Source organism: Dendrobates tinctorius, unplaced genomic scaffold (assembly GCF_039654945.1).
Source record: "Dendrobates tinctorius isolate UK_male_01 unplaced genomic scaffold, ASM3965494v1 ptg000065l, whole genome shotgun sequence".
Lineage (NCBI taxonomy): Eukaryota > Metazoa > Chordata > Amphibia > Anura > Dendrobatidae > Dendrobates > Dendrobates tinctorius.
In genome coordinates, this window is record NW_027361733.1 from 4,251,391 (window position 1) to 4,274,184 (window position 22,794).

General features: G+C 48.3%; 1 protein-coding gene across 1 annotated transcript in view; it reads left to right on the forward strand.

Annotated features, from left to right (window-relative positions):
- Nucleotides 1-21,659, forward strand: part of PREX1 (phosphatidylinositol-3,4,5-trisphosphate dependent Rac exchange factor 1) — a 180,816-nt gene extending 159,157 nt beyond the window's left edge. Inside the window, exons 33-39 of the mRNA XM_073580534.1 lie at nucleotides 820-963; nucleotides 1,138-1,249; nucleotides 17,742-17,799; nucleotides 17,902-18,089; nucleotides 18,621-18,723; nucleotides 18,824-18,891; nucleotides 19,588-21,659. Of these exons, the coding sequence (XP_073436635.1) occupies nucleotides 820-963; nucleotides 1,138-1,249; nucleotides 17,742-17,799; nucleotides 17,902-18,089; nucleotides 18,621-18,723; nucleotides 18,824-18,891; nucleotides 19,588-19,630 (716 nt within the window). The 3' untranslated portion in view covers nucleotides 19,631-21,659. The remainder of the gene's footprint in view (nucleotides 1-819; nucleotides 964-1,137; nucleotides 1,250-17,741; nucleotides 17,800-17,901; nucleotides 18,090-18,620; nucleotides 18,724-18,823; nucleotides 18,892-19,587) is intronic.
- The last annotated feature ends 1,135 nt before the right edge of the window (nucleotides 21,660-22,794 follow it).

The following is a 22,794-nucleotide window of genomic DNA, read 5'->3' on the forward strand; positions in this document are numbered from 1 at the left end:
TGCTTATTTTTTTTCTTGCTGAGATGAAGCAGTTTCAAACCTGCTGTATTCTTTAAGCATTTTTGCAGCATTTTTTACCCATAAAGGTGAAAAATGCGTCAAAAAAGCGCACATTTTACCCAGCATTATTCCTGTCAAATGACGCATTTGTGGTACAGAGATTTCTGCTGTAAATATCAGTGTGTGCACATATCCTAATGCACACACAGTATGAAGGCAAGACATGACGGTCTTCATACTTATATGTACAGCAAAGTGGATTTCCCATAGAAATAAATTGGAAGAGTTTTCCAAACGGTTTACCACCATTTATTTGAGGAAGATTTTGGAGAGCATCAGATAAAAAAAAAAACTCCTTAATAAAACGCCATGTGCATATACCCTAAAGGCGTGTTCACACTGCATTTTCTCTGCCGGTCAGAAATGTCAGTTTTTCAAGCACAAGAGGCTTCAGGAATTGCACCTTTTTTCAGGAGTTTTGTAAACTTGAAGCCTTTTTTTTATGTTTCCCAACTTCTTTTTATCATTTTTTTCTCACTGTTTTTTTTCTTACTGGCATTTATCTGGCATGTTTTAAGTTAATTAAAGAATGCAAATTAATGGTTAGTGTTCAAATCCTGCAGAAAAGGATATAGTGTGAACATATGCCAAGAGTCCTGCACCACAACCTCAATGTCTCGGTGATCAGTGCTACTGAACTCTCGGCTCCTTCTTTACAATCCTTTTATGGACTCTGTGATCTGACGGACTAAGAGACTCCTTTATACCCCCGCCTTGTACCCCCAGCAGGCAGGTGTAATGCATTGGTCTTTCCTCCAGACACGGCCGTTTTCCACCACATAGAAGGATGCCGCCAGTCCCTCAAGGTCGTCTTCTACCTGGACAGTTTCCATTTCGCGAAACTGCCAACTAAGTTTGAGCACGGTGGCTGCTTGAAGCTTCAGTCCGTCCTATTCACACAAGGTGAGTTAACCCTTTATGATGATGTCCCACCGAGTGCTGTAAATTTTTCTCGGCAACACGGGACCTCTAGTTTGTTTTGCATCTTGCTAATGACTGAGAATACACGATTTTGGGCGTCTCGGTTTCTCTTGTACACTGCTATTACTAATGGTCTCGAGCACTTTGTTGTTGCAGCTCTGGACAGTGCAGAGGGGCAGCCAGGCAGTAATGTATCCCCGGAGGAGATTCGGCAGCAGATTAACCAGAATTCCCTGGAAAAGGTGCAGAATTACTACCGGAAAATCAGGTAACGTTGAAAATGGGAGTTTTCATTGTGCCAAGACAGTTTTTGGTAAAGCCAATTCCAGAAACTACGTCCTAGAATCCATGGAACTTAAGAGAAATTAAAATCCGACAGGACGGAAAATACGTAGTTTTACCTCAAATATTACAGTTCATGCTGCCCTAGTCCTAAAAAACCATCATTATCAGTAGCATAGTAGAATATCTCCTTGTGTAAAGGTGGAATGTGCGGCCATTAGCATGATACTGTGTTTTCCCATCCTCATTTTGTTGGTTTGTGTAAACAGGTCACTAAAAGACCATCAATTGGCTTGTATATAGTCGGTCTTTTAACCCCTTTCCGCAAAAAGAACAGTACAGCAGGTGCTGGCTGTAATATACAGCTTATGGAAGCAAACGTCAAGTATTTCTTTTCTTTTTTTTAAATATAAACAAATCTTTATTGAAAAAAAATTACATAAAATATAAAATTTCAATGGGAAACACAGGTTGCGAAATGGATCTGCAAACCCAGGGGTAACAATACCTAAAGTATATTGTGTGCCACCTTTAGGAAAAAATTACATACTTTATATATAGAGGATAAGTAGGTGGTTGAGAATGAAAAAAAGATACTTCCCTTATATGGTTTAAACCTATATTCCTTAAATCCAAAAAATTGTCTATACCAAAATGGATGTTAATATGGTTAGTGCTTATGAGAGTCGACTTACAAAAATCAATGTCCATAAAAGATGGATTTTTGGTTCTTACCGTAAAATCTCTTTTTTGGAGCCTTCATTGGGGGACACAGAATACCATGGGGTGTATGCTGCTGCTAGGAGGCTGACACTATGCAAAACAAGAAAATTAGCTCCTCCCCGGCAGTATACACCCACCGACAGGCACTAGGCACCTCAGTTGGTGAAAAAGCAGTAGGAGAAGCAGCGAAACCACTCTAAACATGTGTACCAACCCAACAAGGGACTCAAAGACCCAACACGGTACAATTTAAACAGGGAGGGTGCTGTGTCCCCCAATGAAGGCTCCAAGAAAGAGATTTTACGGTAAGAACCAAAAATCCATCTTTCTTTATCGCCTTATTGGGGGACACAGAATACCATGGGACGTTCCAAAGCAGTCCCAAGGGCAGGAACAGCAATAAGGAATGAAAGAACAGGAAGGGCTTAGGTCGGCCGGTGCGCCACCGCCGCCTGCAGAACCTTCCTACCAACAACTGCATCAAGACGAGGCCTGGGTATGAACCCTGTAGAACTTCGCAAAGGTGTGCAAGGACGACCATGTAGCGGCCCTGCAAATTTGTAAGGCCAAGGCCTGGTGACGAACGGCCCACGATGCCGCCACGGCTCGGGTGGAGTGAGCTCTCACTTCCGGAGGGGGCCGTTTTACCTGTAGCCGGTACGCTTCCAGAATGGTAGAACGAATCCAGCGAGCGATCGTGGATTTGGATGCTGGAAGCCCTTTCCAGCGACCTTCAGAGATGACCAGCAAAGAATCGGACGGACGAAATGAAGAGGTCCTGGCGAGATAGACACGCAAGGCTCTAACTACGTCCAGTTTGTGGAGAGACTTCTCAAGAGGCTGAGAAGGAGCAGGACAAAAAGATGGAAGAACGATATCCTCATTGATGTGGAAAGAGGACACCACCTTCGGAAGAAAAGAAGGAACGGGCCTGAGGACGACCTTATCTTGATGGAGGACCAGGTAAGGAGAACGACATGACAATGCCGCCAGCTCAGAAACTCTTCTGATGGACGTAATGGCAATCAAGAAGGTTACCTTCCATGAGAGAAGGGATAACGGGATGTCCTGGATAGGCTCGAACGGCGCCTTTTGAAGAGCGCTAAGGACGAGATTGTGATCCCACGGGTCTATCGGCGAATGATGAGGAGGAGCCACGTGGGCGACCCCTTGGAGAAAAGTCTTAACCTGCGACAAGGAAGCGAGCTCTCTTTGGAAGAGGATAAACAAAGTGGAAACCTGGCCCTTGAGGGTACTGAGAGAGAGACCCGAATCTAAGCCGGACTGAAGAAAACCCAGTATGGATGGAATGGAAAAGGACAATGGAAAGACTTATCGTCACACCAACGGAAAAAGGCCTTCCAGTACCTATGGTAAATGCGGGAAGAGGCTGGTTTCCTGGCTTTGATCATTGTCTGAATCACCTGGTTGGACAACCCTGACTCTCTTAGGATTGCGGCCTCAACGGCCATGCCGTTAAATTCAGAGACCGAGAATTCTCGTGGTAAAGGGGGCCTTGCGAGAGAAGGTCTGGACGATCTGGAAGCTTCCAAGGAACATCCGCGAGCATGTTTACCAGCTCTGCATACCAAGGCCTTCTTGGCCAGTCTGGAACCACTAGAATCACCGGGACGCCCTCCGATTTTTATCTTCTTGACTACTCTTGGGATCAAGGCAAGAGGTGGAAACAGATAAGGAAGTTGGAACTGGGACCACGGAATTACTAGGGCGTCGCAAGCGACGGCTAGAGGGTCCCTGGACCTGGCTACGAATCGCGGAACTTTGTGGTTCATCCGCAATGCCATGAGATCGACATCCGGAAAGCCCCAGCGCTGGCATATCTGATCGAAGACTGTGACGCTATGCTTTGACGACTCAGAAAGTCGGCTGCCCAGTTTTCCACCCCTGGAATGTGAACGGCGGAGATTGCTGGAACGTAACGTTCTGCCCAGCGCAGTATCTTGGCCACTTCTGACATCACTTGGTTGCTGCACGTGCCGCCCTGATGGTTTATGTACGCCACAGCCGTGGCGTTGTCTGACTGAATGCGGATCGGCTTGCCGGCGAGAAGAGATTGCCAGCGAAGAAGGGCCAGGAAGATTGCTCTGATCTCGAGAAGATTGATAGGAAGGAGAGCTTCTTGTGGATTCCAGCGTCCCTGGGCCGTTCTCTGATTGAAAACCGCTCCCCAACCTAGAAGGCTGGCATCGGTGGTGATGATTTGCCACCGAAGCGGGAAGAAGGACCTCCCTTGGAAAACTGACGCAGGCATTGTCCACCAAGTCAGGGATTGCCTCACTTTGAGAGGGAGGAGAATGGGGCGGTCCAAGGACAGCGTTGTCTTGTCCCAGGCTGAAAGGAGGAACAGCTGGAGGGTGCGAATATGAAACTGTGCAAAAGGCACCGCTTCCATGGAAGCCACCATCTTCCCCAGGACTTTCATGCAGAAATGAAGAGGAGTGAGCGTTGGCCGCTTGAGGGCTCGAATTCCCTTGGACAGAGACGCAAATTTTTCCCTCGGAAGGAACACTCGGGCCAGATTCGTCTCGAATTCCATGCCTAGAAAGGTCAGACGCTGAGTGGGGCTGAGGATGGACTTTTCCTTGTTGACTAACCATCCGAGATGGCCGAGAGTATCCAGGGTTATCTGAAGACTTAGGAGACAGTCTTGACGGGACGATCCCTTGATCAAGAGATCGTCCAGATAAGGGATGATGAGAATCCCCCTGGATCGAAGGATAGCCATGACCGTCGCCATGACCTTTGTGAACACACGTGGAGCGGAGGCTAGGCCGAAGGGAAGAGCCGTGAACTGGTAGTGATTTTCCTGAATTGCAAACCGAAGATATTTCTGATGTTGCAAGCAAACAGGGATGTGAAGATAGGCATCTCATATGTCCACCGAGCAGAGGAATTCTCCGGGCTCCATTGAGGCTATCACCGATTGAAGCGACTCCATTTTGAAGTGAAGAATCTTCACATGGCGATTGAGCAATTTGAGGTCCAGGATTGGCCGCAGGGAGCAGTCTTTCTTCGGAACTACGAAAAGATTTGAGTAGGACCCTGAAAACCGTTCGTTTGCAGGAACGGGAACAGTCACTCCGGCGGAAAGAAGGGAGGAGACGGCTTGAAAGAATCCCGGAATGTGGGACCTCTGTCTTGGAGGTCGAGACAGGAAAAAGCGCCTGTTTGGCGGGGAAGCGAATTCGATCTTGTGACCGGATGCGATGATTTCCCTGACCCAAGCATCATCGACCACAGACAGCCAAGCGTCCACGAAAAAGGAAAGTCTGCCTCCCACCCTGGAAAAACTTCCAGGTGGGGGTGACCCGTCACTTGGAGGAAAACCTACCGGAACGGCCGCCTGAAGACCTGGAATATTGTCCCCTTGATCTCCAGCGGGGAGCGGGTTTGTAAGATGTTTTTTTTCTGCTCTCGCTCCCTGGCGGTGGAAGACCGATCTTGCTGGGTAGATCTGTCTGTGGACAAGAAGGGACGAAAGGGCCTAAATGGCCGGAAACCCTTTCTGTTGAAAAAACGTTTTGGTCGAGATTGGGGGAGAGAGGTGCTTTTACCACCAGTGGCATCAGAAATTATTTGATCCAGCTTGGCTCCAAAGAGCCTAGAACCGTGGAACGGCAAATTGGTAAGCGACTTTTTAGAAGTGGTATCCGCATTCCATGATTTTAACCAAAGGACTCGGCGTACTGCCACTATGTTGCTATTAGCCCTTGCTACGCACCCAGCCGCCTCTAAGGATGCGGCTAAAAGGTATTTTCCCCCATGATTAATTTGATCTGCTAGATCTGCTAACTCGTCCTGAGGAGCTGCCGCTAAGATGCCTCTGCGAAGAATTTTGGCCCAAGCTGAAATGAGTTTCGCCACCCAGGAGGAAGCGAAAATAGGACAGAGAGAGGTGCCTGATGCCTCAAAAATAGACTTAGCCAGAGCTTCTATTTGCCTGTCAGTTGGATCCTTAAGTGATGCCCCGTCCGGGAGGGATAGAACAGTCTTAGAGGCTATACGAGAGACGGGAGGATCCACTTCGGGGGCTTTGGTCCATTTTGTGAGCAGCTCTACATCAAAGGGGTACAGAACATCTAAGCACCTGCGGCCTGAAAAGCGTTGCTCAGGGTGCTCCCAATGTTTGGTTAAAGTAGTATCGAACTCTTTGTGGTTTGGAAAGGTTCGGGACGGAGGTATTGCTCGTTTTAATGGAACAGAACATTCCTGCGGAGGGGTCTTGTCCTGCTTAATTTCCAGGGTTTGGAAGATAGCAGAAAGGAGACTATCGACCATATTCCGCGTTTTGGATATGTTATCTGCTTCTGAACTAGATCTCGATTGGGGATCGTCGTCTGACCTATGGTCGTCCTCTGAGGAAGGAGAATGACACCTGGGTGAGGCAGACGGCCCTAGTGAGCTGGAAGACGAGTAAGATAGCACTCGCTTCCTAGAGCGCCTGCCCGGTCTGTCCCTCTGAAGGTCGGGGTCAGGTGCGGACGACTCACCTTGAGAGGCGGTCGGTGCACAGGTGGCTGTAGCTAGCTGAGGTAACCGTTCTAAAACCTGGACCAGCGACTGAGAAACCTTAGTCAAGTCTGACTGAGACATTACAACGGCCAACTCCGGGGGAGGTGGAGTGTCCTCTGCCCGAGAGTCGGTGTGCTCCTGAGATGCAGACATAGTTGGAGGACTGCAGGAAAGGCAGAAGGGGGACGACTGACCCGATGCCCACTTCTTTTTACAGCGCGCACAGGCGTAATGTGTAGCGGTGGGCCTGAAACAGAGATCCCCTGAAGGATTGGGCATAAGTACACTGCGTTGAATGGCCGCAGGAACAGAGAGGAACTGCAAAGAGGAGCTAATTTTTTGCGTCAGAGCAGAGCCTACCAGGATTCAGGTGAGCAGCAAAAACCGTTGCAGTGTCCCCCAAGCAGCGCAGGAAGAGAAGAAAAAACTCCAGGAAATGCTTGATGATGGAAGTGGGGGCGGAGCTTAGCGGCTGAGCCGCGATTGGATAACAGCGTCGGAGATGGGCGAGGTAAAGGAGAGGCTGGCATATCGAAAAAGAAAGGAGCCCTGTGATGGGCTAGTAAGGGTGCGAAAAAAGCGCGCTTAGAGAGGGAGGAGGGAGCGCGTTAAGAGCGCTGAAAACGAAAGTGAAAATGATCCAAGGACGCCACAGCCCCGTGCCTGACAAATGGAGAGGAGATTCACCGCTGATCTAAATGTACTCTGCTGCTGTGTCTCCCACCCTGGAGAATAGTGGGAGCAGTCCTGTGTTCCTCTTGCAGAGAGGGGGGAGAGAGGCAAGCGGCTGTGTAAGCGCGCGGCAGGCAGGGCGGGAGATTTGAATGAGGGGGACCTGTAGATGCTCCGATGGACTCACTGAAAGTAATGCGGGGGTGGAGGGACGTGCAGGCACTTACCTGGCGTCCCTGAAGAGGATGACCACAGGGGCCCACGGGATCCTCTGTACCCGCATCCTGGAGAAGACGGCGTAACCTCTTGCGATCGCTGTCTTCCTCTCAGCCCTGTCCCGAGAAAGGGCTGAGGAGGGGGATTTGGCAAGGACCAGCCAGCTGTCTCCAACCCATAGCACCAGGAGGTGATATGGAAAAAAGTCCTGCTAGCGTACTGAGAGGTGCGATGTGGGATAAGCCACACTGCTCGCTCAGCCGCCTGATATGGGAAAGCGGGGTGAGATCTACACTCTCTTTCCCGACTTGAATCTGAAAAACAAAAGACGAAGAATTAAAAACGTTCTACAAGAAAACCTAAGGAATAAAGGGTTAAGTGTGGATCTGGGTAGATCCCGGTCCGCCTCCTACAGACACTAAGCACAAACTGAGGTGCCTAGTGCCTGTCGGTGGGTGTATACTGCCGGGGAGGAAATAATTTTCTTGTTTTGCATAGTGTCAGCCTCCTAGCAGCAGCAGCATACACCCCATTATATTCTGTGTCCCCCAATAAGGCGATAAAGAAAATAACACTTTCTGATAGTGGTAAAACGGATTTTTTGAAAAAGCCTATTAGCAGTCAGTAAAGATTCAAAAATTGCTGTATATTAAGCAATAATTCGTATAAGTCCAAGTGGATACAAATTTTAACACAATACTGCTGAGGTCAAATTAAAAGGGACAATAATGTCAAACTCATCATCAGGGAAAGTAAGTTTTTCAGTCAGGCACATTTAGTATCACAATTGGTGCTCATAACATTGATGTGTAGATCAAACTATTCCTCATTAAATGTAATGCACACAGGGGCTTTATGAATCCAATAGGTAGAAAATACTAAGAAATACAATTTATAATGCTCAGAAATTTAGGTGAAGTTAATGGCAGTAGATATTGCCTGGGATAAGTCCCATGGTACAGAAGTATACTTAGTACTAAGGTGGATAGTGCCCCTTTAAGTGCTAGTGATAAAGTAAATTCTGAGGGAGAGAGGAGAGCTCTATAGACAAAAAGTATACATGACCTGGTTTGCAGAATAGCGTCCCCGACGCGCGTGTCACGTTAGCTTCATCCTTAGGGGATTAATGAGGAAGAAGCTAATGCGAAACGCGCGTCAGGGACGTTATTCTGCAAGCCAGCTTTTCAACCATGCTTCCACAGAATTTTTCAAAAAATAAAACTCATGAAATAGGCCTGGACAGAAATGATGGTACACCTGAAAATAATGTGACAAAAATTAAGGTGTGTCCACTAATTAGCATCACAGATGTCTACAATCTTGGAATCAGTGAGTGGGCCTGTAAACTCACTGTGCTGTTTGGTGACATGGTGTTTATCACACTCAACATGGACCAGAGGAAGTGAAGGAAAGAGGTGTCTCAGGAGATTAGAAAGAAAGTATTGACAAACATATTAAAGGTAAAAGTTATAAGACTATCTCCAAGCAGCTTGATTGATGTTCCTGTGACTACAGTTGTGCATATTAATCAGAAATTTAATCTCCATAGCCAACCTCCCTGGACGTGGCCGCAGGAGGAAATTTAATGACAAATCAAAGTGACGGATAATACAAATGGTAGCAAAAGAGCCCAGAGAAACTAAACAGATTAAAGGTGAACTTCAAGCTCAAGGAAAATCAGTGTCAGAATGCACCATCCATCGTTGTATGAGTCAAAGTTGACTTCATGGGAGACGACCAAGGAGGGAGACCATTGTTGAAAAAAAATCATAAAAAAGCCAGACTTGAATTTGCCAAACTACATGTTGACAAGTCACAAAGCTTCTGGGAGAATGTCCTATAGACAGATAAGACAAAAATTGAACTTTTTGGCAAGGCACATTAGCTCTATGTTTACAGATAGAAAAATGAAGCATATCAATAAAAGAACACTGTCCCTACTGTGAAACATGGAGGAGGCTGTTATGTTCAGGGGCTGCTTTGCTTCATCTGGCACAGGGTGTCTAGAATCTGTGCAGGGTACAATTAAATCTCAAGACTGTCAAGGGATTCTAGAGAGAAATGTGCTGCCCACTGTCAGAAAGCTTGGTCTCAGTCGCAGGTCATGGGTCATACAGCAGGATAATGACCCAAAACACACAGCTAAAAACATCCAAGAATGGCTAAGAGGAAAACATTGGACTATTCTGAAGTGGCCTTCTATGAGCCCTGACCTAAATCCTATTAAGCATCTTTGGAAAGAGCTGAAACATTCCATCTGGAAAAGGCAACCTTCAAACACAAGACAACTGGAGCAGTTTGCTCTTGAGGAGGTGGGACAAAATACCTGTGAAGAGGAGCAGAAGTCTCATTGACAGTTACAGGAATCATTTGATTGCAGTGATTGCCACAAAAGGTTGTGCAACAAAATATTAAGTTAAGGGTACCATAATTTCTGTCCAGGTTTATTTAATGAGTTTTTTTTTATTCTGTGGAAGCATGGTTGAAAAGCAATGTCTGACTTTCATTTGTTCATTTTCATAGATTTTTTATTTATTATTACTTTTGTCAGCTTCAAGTTATTTCTGCCACCATTGTGGGTTTTCCTGTCATTAAACGAGGGATACCAACAATTTTGACCACGTGTGTATAGCTCTGATCCCAGCAGTTTAACCCCCCTCATGTCGTTGTCAATAGTGACCGCAGCATGTGCCTCTCCCTGTCAGCCGATTGACCAAAGTGCGTTCATGGGAGTGCCAATTGGTTGCTATGGCAACCGGAGGTGTAATAATGGCATGCATAATTGTCATTATTAGCCTTTCAGACCCTGCTGGTGGCAGAATCTAATAGGCTACCTGTTAGTCCAATACAGACAGGCTCGGTAGTGCACGGTACTACATATGTTGTACATTATTAATGCAGTCAAAGCATCAAGTCCTCTTTTGAGACTAGTAAAAAAAAAAAGGTAAATGTATAAAACCCCAAATCTCAGTTTTAGTATAATACAAAAGGTTTATTTGTGAAAAATAAAAAAACAGAAAAACAACACATATTTGGTATTCACAAACACTGCTCAAATGGGACTTCGGGCTAGCATACGCCTTCCCTCCCCTGGCTCTACTACCCCTGGTGATGAGGAAGGTCAGGAAGGACAAAGCAAGGATTATAGTGATCGCCCCGTTTTTGCCCAGGAGGGCATGGTTCTCATGCCTCAGGACCATGTCGGTGTCTGACCCTTGGGTCCTACCAAACATCCCAGACCTCCTATCCCAGGGCCCAGTTTATCATCCTCAGGTAGCTGGCCTACATCTGACGGCGTGGATTTTGAACGGGCACTACTAAAGGAGAAAGGTTTCTCCCCGGCCCTAATTAACACCCTGCTCAAAAGCAGAAAACGGATTACAATCCGTGAATGATATTTGGACGAAAACAAAATGCAGAATTACTGTTTATTTGTTCTTTTTGACTCCCAAAGAAAGTGATCAAAAGTCAAATGTGCCACAAAATGGCAGCAGTTTTTTTCTCCTTCGTCTCATTGGGGGACACAGAGACTGTGGGGGACACAGAGACTGTGGGTGTGTGCTACTGCCGTCTGGAGGCTGACACTAGGCATACAAAAAACAAGTTAGCTCCTCCTCCACTGCATACACCCTCGCCCCTATAGCGGGCGGAAACCAGTTTTTTGCTTAGTGTCTTTGGAGACACACGCAGTCTGGTTTCTCCAGACTAGGTTTCTTTTTCGGTTCTCACTATGAAGAGGAGATAGAGGCGATAGAGGCGACGGATCCTATAGAAAGGGTCCGATCTCCCCAAACCATCAACGGGGCCCGGCGTTTGGACCCCAGGTGGGTAGAGGCCGCGGGCGGAAGTGGGCAGCGGCGCTCCGGCCGCCTCTTAGGCGGCGGCGCTTCGGCGCCCCCCGTCCCCGGTATCGGCGTTACAGGATCCGGGGCGGGGGGTATCGTAATTTAGGCCGCGGCTCCGCCCTGGTCCGCGGGCGGAAGTCCCGCCCTCAGCGCGGCGTCCGTCGGCGTCACTTCCGGCGCCGCCCCCCTCCTGGCAGGGCGGGCTCCGGATAAAATGGAGTCCCCGACGGCAGTCCGGGGTAGGCCGCAGGAAGCGCAGCTTACCGCAAAAAGCGCGGCAGTCCCCGGAGACCGCCACCAACGCAGCTGGAGGGGCCTCCCACGGCAGGAGCCGGTAAAGGACTTACAGAGGGGTAAGTGTGACCCCGGCCTGAAGGCCACGCTAGGGCATATAGGGCTCCCCTCTCCTCCGCATTCGCCCTCCTTAAAAAAAAATAAATAAATAAATAAATATATATATATATATATAAGAATCTATTTATTTATTTTTCTGGCCTTTTCCAGCAGTTTGTCTGGAAAAGGTAAAGCGCACACATCCTTCTATGCCGCATGCGTTTCCTGTGGGGTTAGATTCCCACGAGCGCAGACCAGTAGATTATGTGAAACCTGTGACACCGAACGCGCCCAGGAGCCCTCCCCCGCAGCAGAGCCCAGGGGTCCGGAACCCCCAGAGTGGGCGGTATCCCTCTCTCGGTCTATGGTATCATTAACAAAGGCAATTGAGACCCTTCAGGCCCCGGATAGGGGTAGAGATGACGGCTCGCCTGGTTGGGAGGGTTCTGCCTCCTCACATGAGCCGCCGGCCTGCAGGGGCCGCACTCTCTCTAGGCAGGCACATAGGAAGAGAACCCATACTGTGTCGCCAGGCCCCTCCGGTGCTTCAGCATCTGCGAGTGTGGCATCACGCTCGCCGTCACCCCTTTCAGGGAGCGAGCAGAGCTCAGTAGAGGATGTGGAAGAATCCTTGGACCTGGACACCCCAGGGTGCCGGGAGACGGTGGACAGTTTCATTGAGGCTGTCAACCAGACTCTGTGTATTGATGATGAGGTCACCCTAACCGCAGGGCATAAAGGTGTCTTTTAAAAAGGCCCGGAAGCCGCGGAGAGTGTTCAGCACTCATCCTGAGTTCGAGGATATAGTGCAGCGGCACCGGGAACGGCCAGACAAGCGTTTTTCAGGACAGAAGACGCTAGGATCAAGATATCCATTTGCACCAGAGCTCTGTAAAAAATGGGCAGAGTCTCCGGCGGTGGATCCCCCGGTATCCCGCGTGTTTCGGCCATCAAGGACCCCACGGATCGGCTCATAGAGGGATTAGCGCACTCGGTGTACGAAGCATCAGGATCAGCGCTCTTCCCTTCCTTTGCGGCAACATGGGTAGCCAAAGCCATGATGTCCTGGTCGGACTCTTTAAATGAGATCCTGCAGGATAGGGAGTTGCCAGCAGAGGTGGCCGAGATAACAAGTCAGATCGCAATGGCGGGTGACTATCTGATTAATGCATCCTTGGATGCAGCTAATAGCGCAGCACTTGCAGCAGCAAACGCAATCGCCATTAGGAGAGCCTTGTGGTTAAGGCTGTGGCGGGCTGATTCGGTGTCTAAAAAATCCTTGACTTCCCTGCCCTTTCAGGGTAACCGACTATTTGGGGAAGAATTGGATAGACTCATTTCGGATGCAACAGGGGGTAAAAGTAGTTTTCTCCCACAACAGAAAACAAGGACGCCATTTCGTCAGCCTCAGGCGCGTTTTCGGGCATTTCGCGCCCCCGCGTGGACGGCAACGGCCAGTACCCCTACTCCTGCGCGCTATAACCATGACAAAGAGCGTCAGGTCACCTACAGGACCAACTCGCTGGGTAGGATGCGACGGCGCCCGCCCAGATCAAGGGGGGCCAGGTCCCAGAGGCCCTCTACAAAATGACTCGAGAAGTGCGGTACCCGAGGACAGCAGGATTGGCGGTCATCTGCGCCGGTTCTGTCACATATGGGCTGCGGTGGCACGCGACGCATGGGTGACGGAGCTGATATCTTCCGGGTACAAGATAGAGTTTACAAAACGTCCGCCAACACGATTTTTTCCCTCCCGGCTTCCCAAGTCAAGGTCTCGGGCAGAGGCATTACGGGGGGCCATCGAAGTGCTGCAGCACAAAGGGGTCATCGTTCCGGTGCCAAGGAGCGAAAGAACCCAAGGGTTTTATTCCAACCTGTTCGCAGTGCCCAAAAAGGATGGAGCGGTAAGGCCGGTTCTGGACCTAAAGCTACTAAACAGGTTCATCAGGGTCAGGCATTTTCGCATGGAGTCCCTCCGGTCGGTTATATCCTCCATGGAGAAGGGAGAATACCTGGCCTCAATCGATGTTCAGGATGCTTATTTACACATCCCTATTTTTCCCCCGCATCAGAGATTCCTACGGTTTGCGGTCGAGGGTCGGCACTTCCAGTTTGTGGCGCTGCCTTTCGGTTTGGCCACGGCCCCCAGAATATTCACGAAGGTGATGGCGGTCGCCATGGCCACTCTTCATTCCCGGGGCATTGTGGTGTTGCCATACCTGGACGACCTTCTGGTAAAGGGCCCGTCCCGTCCAGCGCGCGAGGAGAGTGTCACCATCACACTGGATACCTTGTCTCGTCTAGGATGGATGATCAACAGGAAGAAATCATTCCTCACGCCGGCCCAGAGGATTGTTTTCCTAGGGATGATATTCGATACCTCCCAGGGATTGGTAATTCTCCCTCAGGACAAGGCTCGGGCACTCCGACAGGGAGCTCGAAGACTTCAACAGCCAGGCCTCCATACTATCCGATTCGGGATGGGGGTCCTGGGCAGGATGGTGGCAGCGATGGAAGCAATCCCGTTTGCTCAGTTTCATCTCCGCCCCCTGCAGCATGCCCTGTTAGCGGCTTGGGACAGGAGCCCGTGCTCACTCGATCACCCGTGCAGGTTGTCCTCTCAGGTCCGACAGACTCTTCAATGGTGGACATGCGATCGGTCGCTTCTGCAGGGAAAGCCCTTTCCTCCGGATCATTGGTTAGTGATCACGACCGATGCGAGTCTCTCCGGTTGGGGGGCAATCTTCCGCCACCACACGGCACAGGGGCAGTGGTCGCCTCAGGAAGCTCGTCTCCCTATCAATCTGTTGGAGATTCGAGCAATACGGTTGGCCTTGCAGCAGTTCCAACACGTGCTAGCAGGATACCCGATTCGGATTCAGTCGGACAACGCCACGGCAGTGGTGTACGTGAATCACCAGGGGGGCACACGCAGCAGGGCAACCATGCGCGAGGTGGGACATGTGCTCCGCTGGGCCGAGAGGAGCCACTCGATGATCTCAGCGGTTCACATTCCAGGCGTCGAGAATTGGGCAGCGGATTTCCTAAGCCGCCAGGACATCACGGCTGGGGAGTGGTCACTACATCCCGAGGTGTTCCAGCAGATTTGCCAGCGCTGGGGAACACCAGACGTGGACTTGATGGCCTCCAGGAGGAACGGCAAAGTGGGCGTGTTTGTCGCCCGGTGTCAGGATCCTCAAGCAATCGCAGCGGACGCATTGGTGATACCCTGGAACCAATTTCGGCTCCCATACTTGTTCCCGCCGCTGCCACTTCTCCCCAGGGTTATCAGGAAGATCAAGACAGAGGGGGTTCCGGCAATTCTGCTGGCCCCGGATTGGCCCCGACGGGCATGGTACGCGGATCTGGTACAGCTCATCGCAGACGTACCATGGCGGCTACCGGAACGACCAGATTTACTGTCCCAGGGACCGATCTGCCACCCGAACTTAGGGGCCTGCGTTTGACGGCGTGGCCATTGAATCTTGGGTGCTGACCCAGGCGGGGTTTGGGCGCGAGGTAGCCGCGACAATGGTAAGGGCCCGAAAGCCAGCCTCAGCAAGGATCTATTATAACACTTGGAAGGTTTTCTTCCAGTGGTGTCGGGAACACGGGGTTCCGCCATTGTCCTTCTCTGTGCCCAACATACTGGCTTTCCTTCAGTCTGGCCTAGACGCAGGTTTGGCGCCAAGTTCCCTTAGAAGACAGATATCGGCCCTGTCGGTCCTGTTTCAGCGAAAGATCCCTACCAATTTGCAGGTCAGAACGTTCCTGCAGGGGGTCGTTCATTTAGTACCTCCCTTCAGAGCACCATTGGAGGCCTGGGATCTTAATCTGGTCCTGTCTGTACTACAGGAGGCTCCATTTGAGCCACTACAGGATGTTTCATTGGCATATCTATCCAGAAAGGTTGTGTTCCTGGTAGCCATAACATCCATTAGGCGAGTATCGGAGTTGGGAGCGTTATCTTGTAGAGCCCCTTTCCTGACCTTTTTTAAGGACAAGGTAGTCCTTAGGCCTCCGCCACCTTTTTTACCAAAGGTGGTGTCCTCGTTCCATATTAATGAGGACATTGTGCTGCCTTCCTTCTGTCCAGCGCCAGTTCACAGGGTGGAAATGGCGCTCCACACATTGGATCTGGTAAGAGCTCTCAGGAGATATGTGTCGAGGACAGCACCTTTCCGCCAGACAGATTCGTTGTTTGTGATCCCTGAAGGGCGCAGGAAGGGCCTCGCAGCCTCACGGTCAACCATAGCCAGATGGATTCGCCTAACCATTCAGGAGGCTTACCGTATTAGAGGCACGCCAGTTCCAGCTGGAGTAAGGGCGCACTCTACTCGGGCAGTGGGCGCCTCGTGGGCGCTTCGGCACCAGGCTTCGGCAGAACAGGTATGCAAGGCAGCAACCTGGGCCAGCCTGCACACTTTTTGTAAACATTACAGTGTGCATACTCAGGCTTCGTCAGATGCGAGCCTGGGCAGAAAAATTCTCCAAGCAGCAGTGGCACACCTTTAAACAGGAAAGCATGCGGCTTGGATCAGTGAGTGTTATCCCACCCAGGGACTGCTTTAGGACGTCCCACAGTCTCTGTGTCCCCCAATGAGACGAAGGAGAAACATGGATTTTTGTGAGTACTCACCGTAAAATCCTTTTCTCCGAGACGCTCATTGGGGGACACAGCACCCACCCTGATAGCCGGTTGGCTCATACTTATTATTTAACATATTTTCTTGTTTAAGACAGGGTGATCCCTTTTTCAGACATATGATTTATTGCATTAAGGCTAATTTTTGTATGTCCTCCTACTGCTTTTGCACTAAACTGGTTTCCGCCCGCTATAGGGGCGAGGGTGTATGCAGTGGAGGAGAAGCTAACTTGTTTTTTGTATGCCTAGTGTCAGCCTCCAGACGGCAGTAGCACACACCCACAGTCTCTGTGTCCCCCACAGTCTCTGTGTCCCCCAATGAGCGTCTCGGAGAAAAGGATTTTACGGTGAGTACTCACAAAAATCCATGTTTTTTCCAATCAGCATCTGCCACAACTATGCACAGTACATATACACTCACTGGCCACTTTATTAGGTACACCTGTCCAACTGTGTGTTAAGACTTAATTTCTAATCAGCCAATCACATGGCGGCAACTCAGTGCATTTAGGCATGTAGACATGGTCAAGACAATCTCCTGCAGTTCAAACCGAGCATCAGTATGGGGAAGAAAGGTGATTTGAGTGCCTTTGAACGTGGCATGATTGTTGGTGCCAGAAGGGCTGGTCTGAGAATTTCAGAAACTGCTGATCTACTGGGATTTTCACGCACAACCATCTCTAGGGTTTACAGAGAATGGTCCGAAAAAGAAAAAAAATCCAGTGAGCGGCAGTTCTGTGGCCGGAAATGCCTTGTTGATGCCAGAGGTCAGAGGAGAATGGGCATACTGGTTCGAGCTGATAGAAAGGCAACAGTGACTCAAATTGCCACCCGTTACAACCAAGGTAGGCAGAAGAGCATCTCTGAACGCACAGTGCGTCGAACTTTGAGGCAGATGGGCTACAGCAGCAGAAGACCACACTGGGTACCACTCCTCTCAGCTAAGAACAGGCATCTGATGGCTACTTTCAGCAGGATAATGCGCCATGTCATAAAGCTCGAATCATCTCAGATTGGTTTCTTGAACATGACAATGAGTTCACTGTACTCAAATGGCCTCCTCAGTCACCAGATCTCAATCCAATAGAGCATCTTTGGGATGTGGTGGAACGGGAGATTCGCATCAGGGATGTGCAGCCGACAAATCTGCGCCAACTGTGTGATGCCATCATGTCAATATGGTCCAAAATCTCTGAGGAATGCTTCCAGCACCTTGTTGAATCTCTGCCACGAAGAATTGAGGCAGTTCTGAAGGCAAAAGGGGGTCCAACCCGTTACTAGCATGGTGTACCTAATAAAGTGGCCAGTGAGTGTATAGGCCATTATGTAGGAGCCATTTCTGTGCAGCACGTTCTGCTTGTCACTGCTGATCCAGTTATTACCACAGTGTCATCCCCAATATCACCGCTGTATCTTCTCTTCTATATCTCCTCGTTATCCATTCTAGATCACCATTATCCCCCATTTATGCTACATTGTGCCTCTGTGTGAGATCTATATTTTTATTTTAGGGCATTCTACCTGGAAAAGTCAACAGACTCCAATACCACAGCCATAAAGATTGACCAGGTAAAGATGAACCGTCATCCTTGGGGGTCTTGTGACGCTGCTTGGTTAAGGGGTAACGTCTATTAATGGATAATTAAAGTCACGCTGGTTCTGTATCCTCAGCTGATTCGCCCCATAAATGCACTGGATGAACTTTGTCGGCTCATGAAGTCTTTCATCACCCCAAAACAGTCACCATCAGAATTCTGTAGAAACAGTTTGTCGGGGGCTGCACTTCTACCCATCTCCTCAGAGCTCTGCTACCGCCTGGGGGCCTGCCAGATCGTCATGTGCGGCACAGGAATGCAGAGGTAAGTGACGCTGTACTGTCCTGTATGGACGTGTACTGTCCTCTGCACCTGCACATATGTACTGTCTGCCCCTCCTTCATATTTGTACATATATGCTATTCCTCTCCGCCTCGGTACCCTTACATACATGTACTATTTACCCATCCTCCACATATACTATACCGCCCAGTTTCCATACCTGGATAGACAAGTATGTACTATATCTACCAACTTACATACTTTTACTAACCCCCCTCCATACCAACACATAACATAAATGTACTTATCCCCCTTCTCCTTCCCTATACATGGATGCACTACCCTCACATCCTACATACATATCCATACCCTAATTCTTCATACCCTTACAAATATGTCCAATGCCTCCCATACGCTCTCCTACCTTCTATACTTGTTCTAACTATGCCCCTTCCCATGTCTGTACAGGCACGTACTACTCCTCCTATCCTCCATAAGCATATATACATGTACATATGTGTTCTATGACCCTATCATCCATGGGTGTGTGACTTTATCATTCCCTCTGCACAGGAGTACGCTGAGTGTGTCCCTAGAACAGGCTGCCATCCTGGCCCGGAGTCACGGACTGCTCCCCAAGTGCATAATGCAGGCTATGGACATAATGAGGAAACAGGTGAGAACTGGACATCAAGTGTTGAAGGATTATTGACCTCCAGATGGCTGGATGTGGTGCTCTCCGACCCTCCCCTAATCTTCTGGTTTTGTTTTTTTAGGGTCCTCGTGTAGAAATTTCTGCAAAGAATCTAAAAGTCAGGGATCAAACATTGCAGTCTGCACCACGGTGAGTGCATCCCTTCTTCCACCCTACTCCATCACGCTGCCAGATACCACCTTTGCTGTGTGCCATCCATCTACATATATTACCCTTTGATCAGTGCTGTCCTTTCCCACACTACCTTTCCCACACTACCAAATACTACCCCAACTCAGTGCCACACATCCCCACATTACCATATACTACCCTTGCCCAGTCCCACACATTCCTATACTACCCTTGCCCAGTGCCACTCATTCCCGCACTACCTTATATTACCCTTGCCCAGTCCCACACTTTCCCACACTACCATATACTATCCATGCCAAGTGCCACACATTCCCGCACTACCTTATATTTCCCTTGCCCAGTGAAACACATGCCCACATTACCATATACTACCCTTGCCCAGTCCCACACTTTCCCACACTACCATATACCACCCTTGCCCAGTGCCACACATTCCCGCACTACCTTATATTTCCCTTGCCCAGTGCCACACATTCCCAGACCCATTTCCGTACTACCATGTACTATTCGTTCCCATCCCTCACCCTTTCAGATTGTACCCTTGCTACATGTCACCCTCCCCTACCAGGCACTAGCCTGTGAAATTCTCCAGAACATCAGATGCTATGCTCTCCCCTCCTTCCATGCTGGATTTTTGTCTTGATTCTAACCAAGCAATTTTTGTTCATGTTTCCGATCTTGTGTCTCCCGTAGGATCTACAGACTGTGTGTTCCACCACTAGATGGAGACTTGTAATTTTCTGCCTTTTATCAACATTTTACGCCACTGGGCACCGGTGACATGAAGGGACCCATTGGAGACAGAGAGGCCAGTGCCCATTCTGACTTCCCTGGGGGAGAGTAAAGCCGATAATTTGGGCTCCTCCCAGGTTTCCTGGCACACACTAGACTTTTTGGACACTGGAAGTGTGCAAGGGTATATCAGTGTTATCATGTGGCCACACTGGAGGGTGAGCACCAGACTGCGAAACGTGACTACCTGACTGCCCGAACCAGGAGTGAAGCTCCTCTGTCTACTCAACAAGCAACGCCACTGCCGCCAGTATTAGGAACCAAGCTGCACTTTCTGACCATTGATGGCACAAAACTATTTATTATGACTTGTAGATGGCTCCCTATGACCCACTCCCTGCTTTTACCCCAGTTTTATCTCAGCTTTTATTTTAGATTTTTATGTTCCGATGTTTTATATGTGGAGAGTTTACTTTTTTAATTAAAGAAGCGTTTAAGGAAAAGTCCAACAAAAGAAGAAACCCATCCTGCTGGCTGCACCAGTGGAGCCTTATCCATAATACTTCACAATGCTCTTGAGGCCTAATGATGTCATCACCCGGGACCAATCTCCTCTATGCCTCTTAGCTCCTATAACACCATAGCGATGAGTAGTCCTCTTTCTGCAGAGTCATGTGTCTGTCCACCTATAGAATGTATTGTAGATGGTGCCCTCTACCACAGAAGCGTCTGTGAATGAAGTGATGGCCGCTGGACCCTCTGTAAAGCGACCTGTGGTAATAATACAGTATCTGACATTGGGTGTCCACGTGATTAGGAGCCACCTTAAAACCACAGGGGAAGATTGTCTTCTAAGCCATACTCTTTTATTGGCACTTCTTGTGACTTTATTGTCTCAGTGATGTCTGTTGTCGTCCTACGCCTGAACATGACGTCTGTTTATTATAGCCGCCTCATACTAAATTGTGGGATAATGGTTGTCGGTTGTCAGGGTATTCGTACATTTCATAGCAGGTATTGCTTACAGTTGTTGTAGCCTTATACAAAGAGAATGTTTACAAGGTTAGGGCTAAGCATCTTAAAGGGTTTTTCTGGTTTCAGAAAACCCCTCTCATTTGGCTGCAACTTGTTTAAAAAAAAAATAAAATAAAACTGAATTGCGCTTTACTCACCGTTTCGGGGTTCAGCACGGAGTCTATATGGCTCTGTCCAAGTTGATGGCATAAGTCATTCAGAGCCTCTGAGCTCATTGATTGGATGCAGCGCTATTGACGTGCTGCAGACAATATCAGACACCAGGTGCAGCGGCATATTTTCAGAGTTGAATTTGGGGAGGGTGAGTAAGGCAGAGTTGGTTTTTAAAAGAAATTGCAATCAGGGAGATGGGGATTTCTGAAACTGGAAAATACCTTAAAACCACTGTACATATTTGCAGAGTTCTCCTCTGATGGTGCAGTATCAATCTGGCTCCAGCCTTTACTCCAAATTACTAGAGACAGAGCACAATCTTGTCATGGTTCATCTGGAAGAAGCAATAATGTCCCGAGAAGTGACCTTACGATATTAGTGTCCACACGCTCCAGACTTATTCATGATGCCATCTTTTCTTCTGCAGCCTCCGATCCAGTCATCTGTGGATACTTGCCAGGTCGCAGAGTATGGGGGTTCAGACGTGTATGTGATCACTACCCCACTTCCATCATTATCACACATTCCTCTTACTTGAATACATTATAATTTGGGGGTTTTGTGAGTATCCATCTTCTTTGTATCCTCTTGAGCCTAAAATGAGAAGTTCATGTCCGCTGCATGATGACTGAAACATAAAAAACACCACCTCCCTGCAGATTAGTTGCTGCTTCTCGTAACACTTGCATCCTATAGAAATCCATCTATCTGGGCATTCTCTGTAGGATCTCATTACTTTACACAGGACGTGTCCACTTTTTTTTTTTTTTGGAGGCGCCACTTTTAATTTGCATAGATGACCCTGTCATTTTAACTGTGTCTTAAATAAACAATTTACATATAAAGGCTGTCTGATGACTGATCTGCTGTAATGCCTTCTCACCCCCAAGCTTAGTCCACGTCCGCCATGAACTGCTACACCTGACATATCAGAAGGGGATACGTTGTCATTGGAACCTCTTGGTGGTGCAGCCTCAGGATTTGGGCCAGTAAAAGAAAGGATTAAAAATCTGTTTTATTTTTTATTTGAACCATAACCAGCTATTTGTTGTTTTTCTGAAGCTTTCCTTGTGGCATCAATGATACGTAACCTTCCATGAATCCACATCTCTCTACACAGTGTCGGACTGGGCTGCTAAGGACCCGCCAGTAACCATCTCCAGGGCCTCACTTTTCAGCTACATATAATCGTGACATTATCATCAATCAATCACAAATGTATAGAACAATGAACTGGTAGGTTAATAAATGAATAAGATGCCGCCTTTGTCTGTACTTAGTGATTCATGTATTTTGTGACAAGTACTGCTTATATAAGAGGGTGGTGGCCCACTCTAGCACACCAGAGGATTCTTGTGTCTGCCAGAACGAGCCTGTCTCTACATGACCATTTTGAAGACCATAAAAATTCAACATCATCAACAACAAAAAATGCAAGTGTTTTAGTTAGGTTCCATTAGAAGAAAAAATACACCACATATCAGCCTTTGTCATTTTACAGAGCTCAGTATTTATATATCAGGGTTATCCCTGAACTATCCATGTAAGTAAGTGTGCACCTCAATACCAGAGGAATATACAGAGGACAATCCAACCAAGCTCTGACCAGGAGCTGGCAAAAAGGATTAAAAGAAGATCTCCAGCATCACCTTTGTTACCCACTGAGCCAGCTCCTGTATTTCTTTTTTTTATTCAATAGTTTTTTATTAAGGATTTTTGGAAATAACAGGTATAACAAAGGGGGGGGGGGGGGGGTAAATTAACAGGTTCATCCTAAGTACAATAAAGCGTACAGTATTGATACATTGAAAAATAATATAACAAAAAATACACTGAAGTAATAAACCAGGGAATGAGAGGATAAACTGAAAATGTTGAAACTTTCCTCTCGACTGCCAGCTCCTGTATTTCTCTAATATTACAAGTTGCCATTCGCAGAACAAAACAAAATAAAAGGGGCTGGAGGACTATAACCTAAAA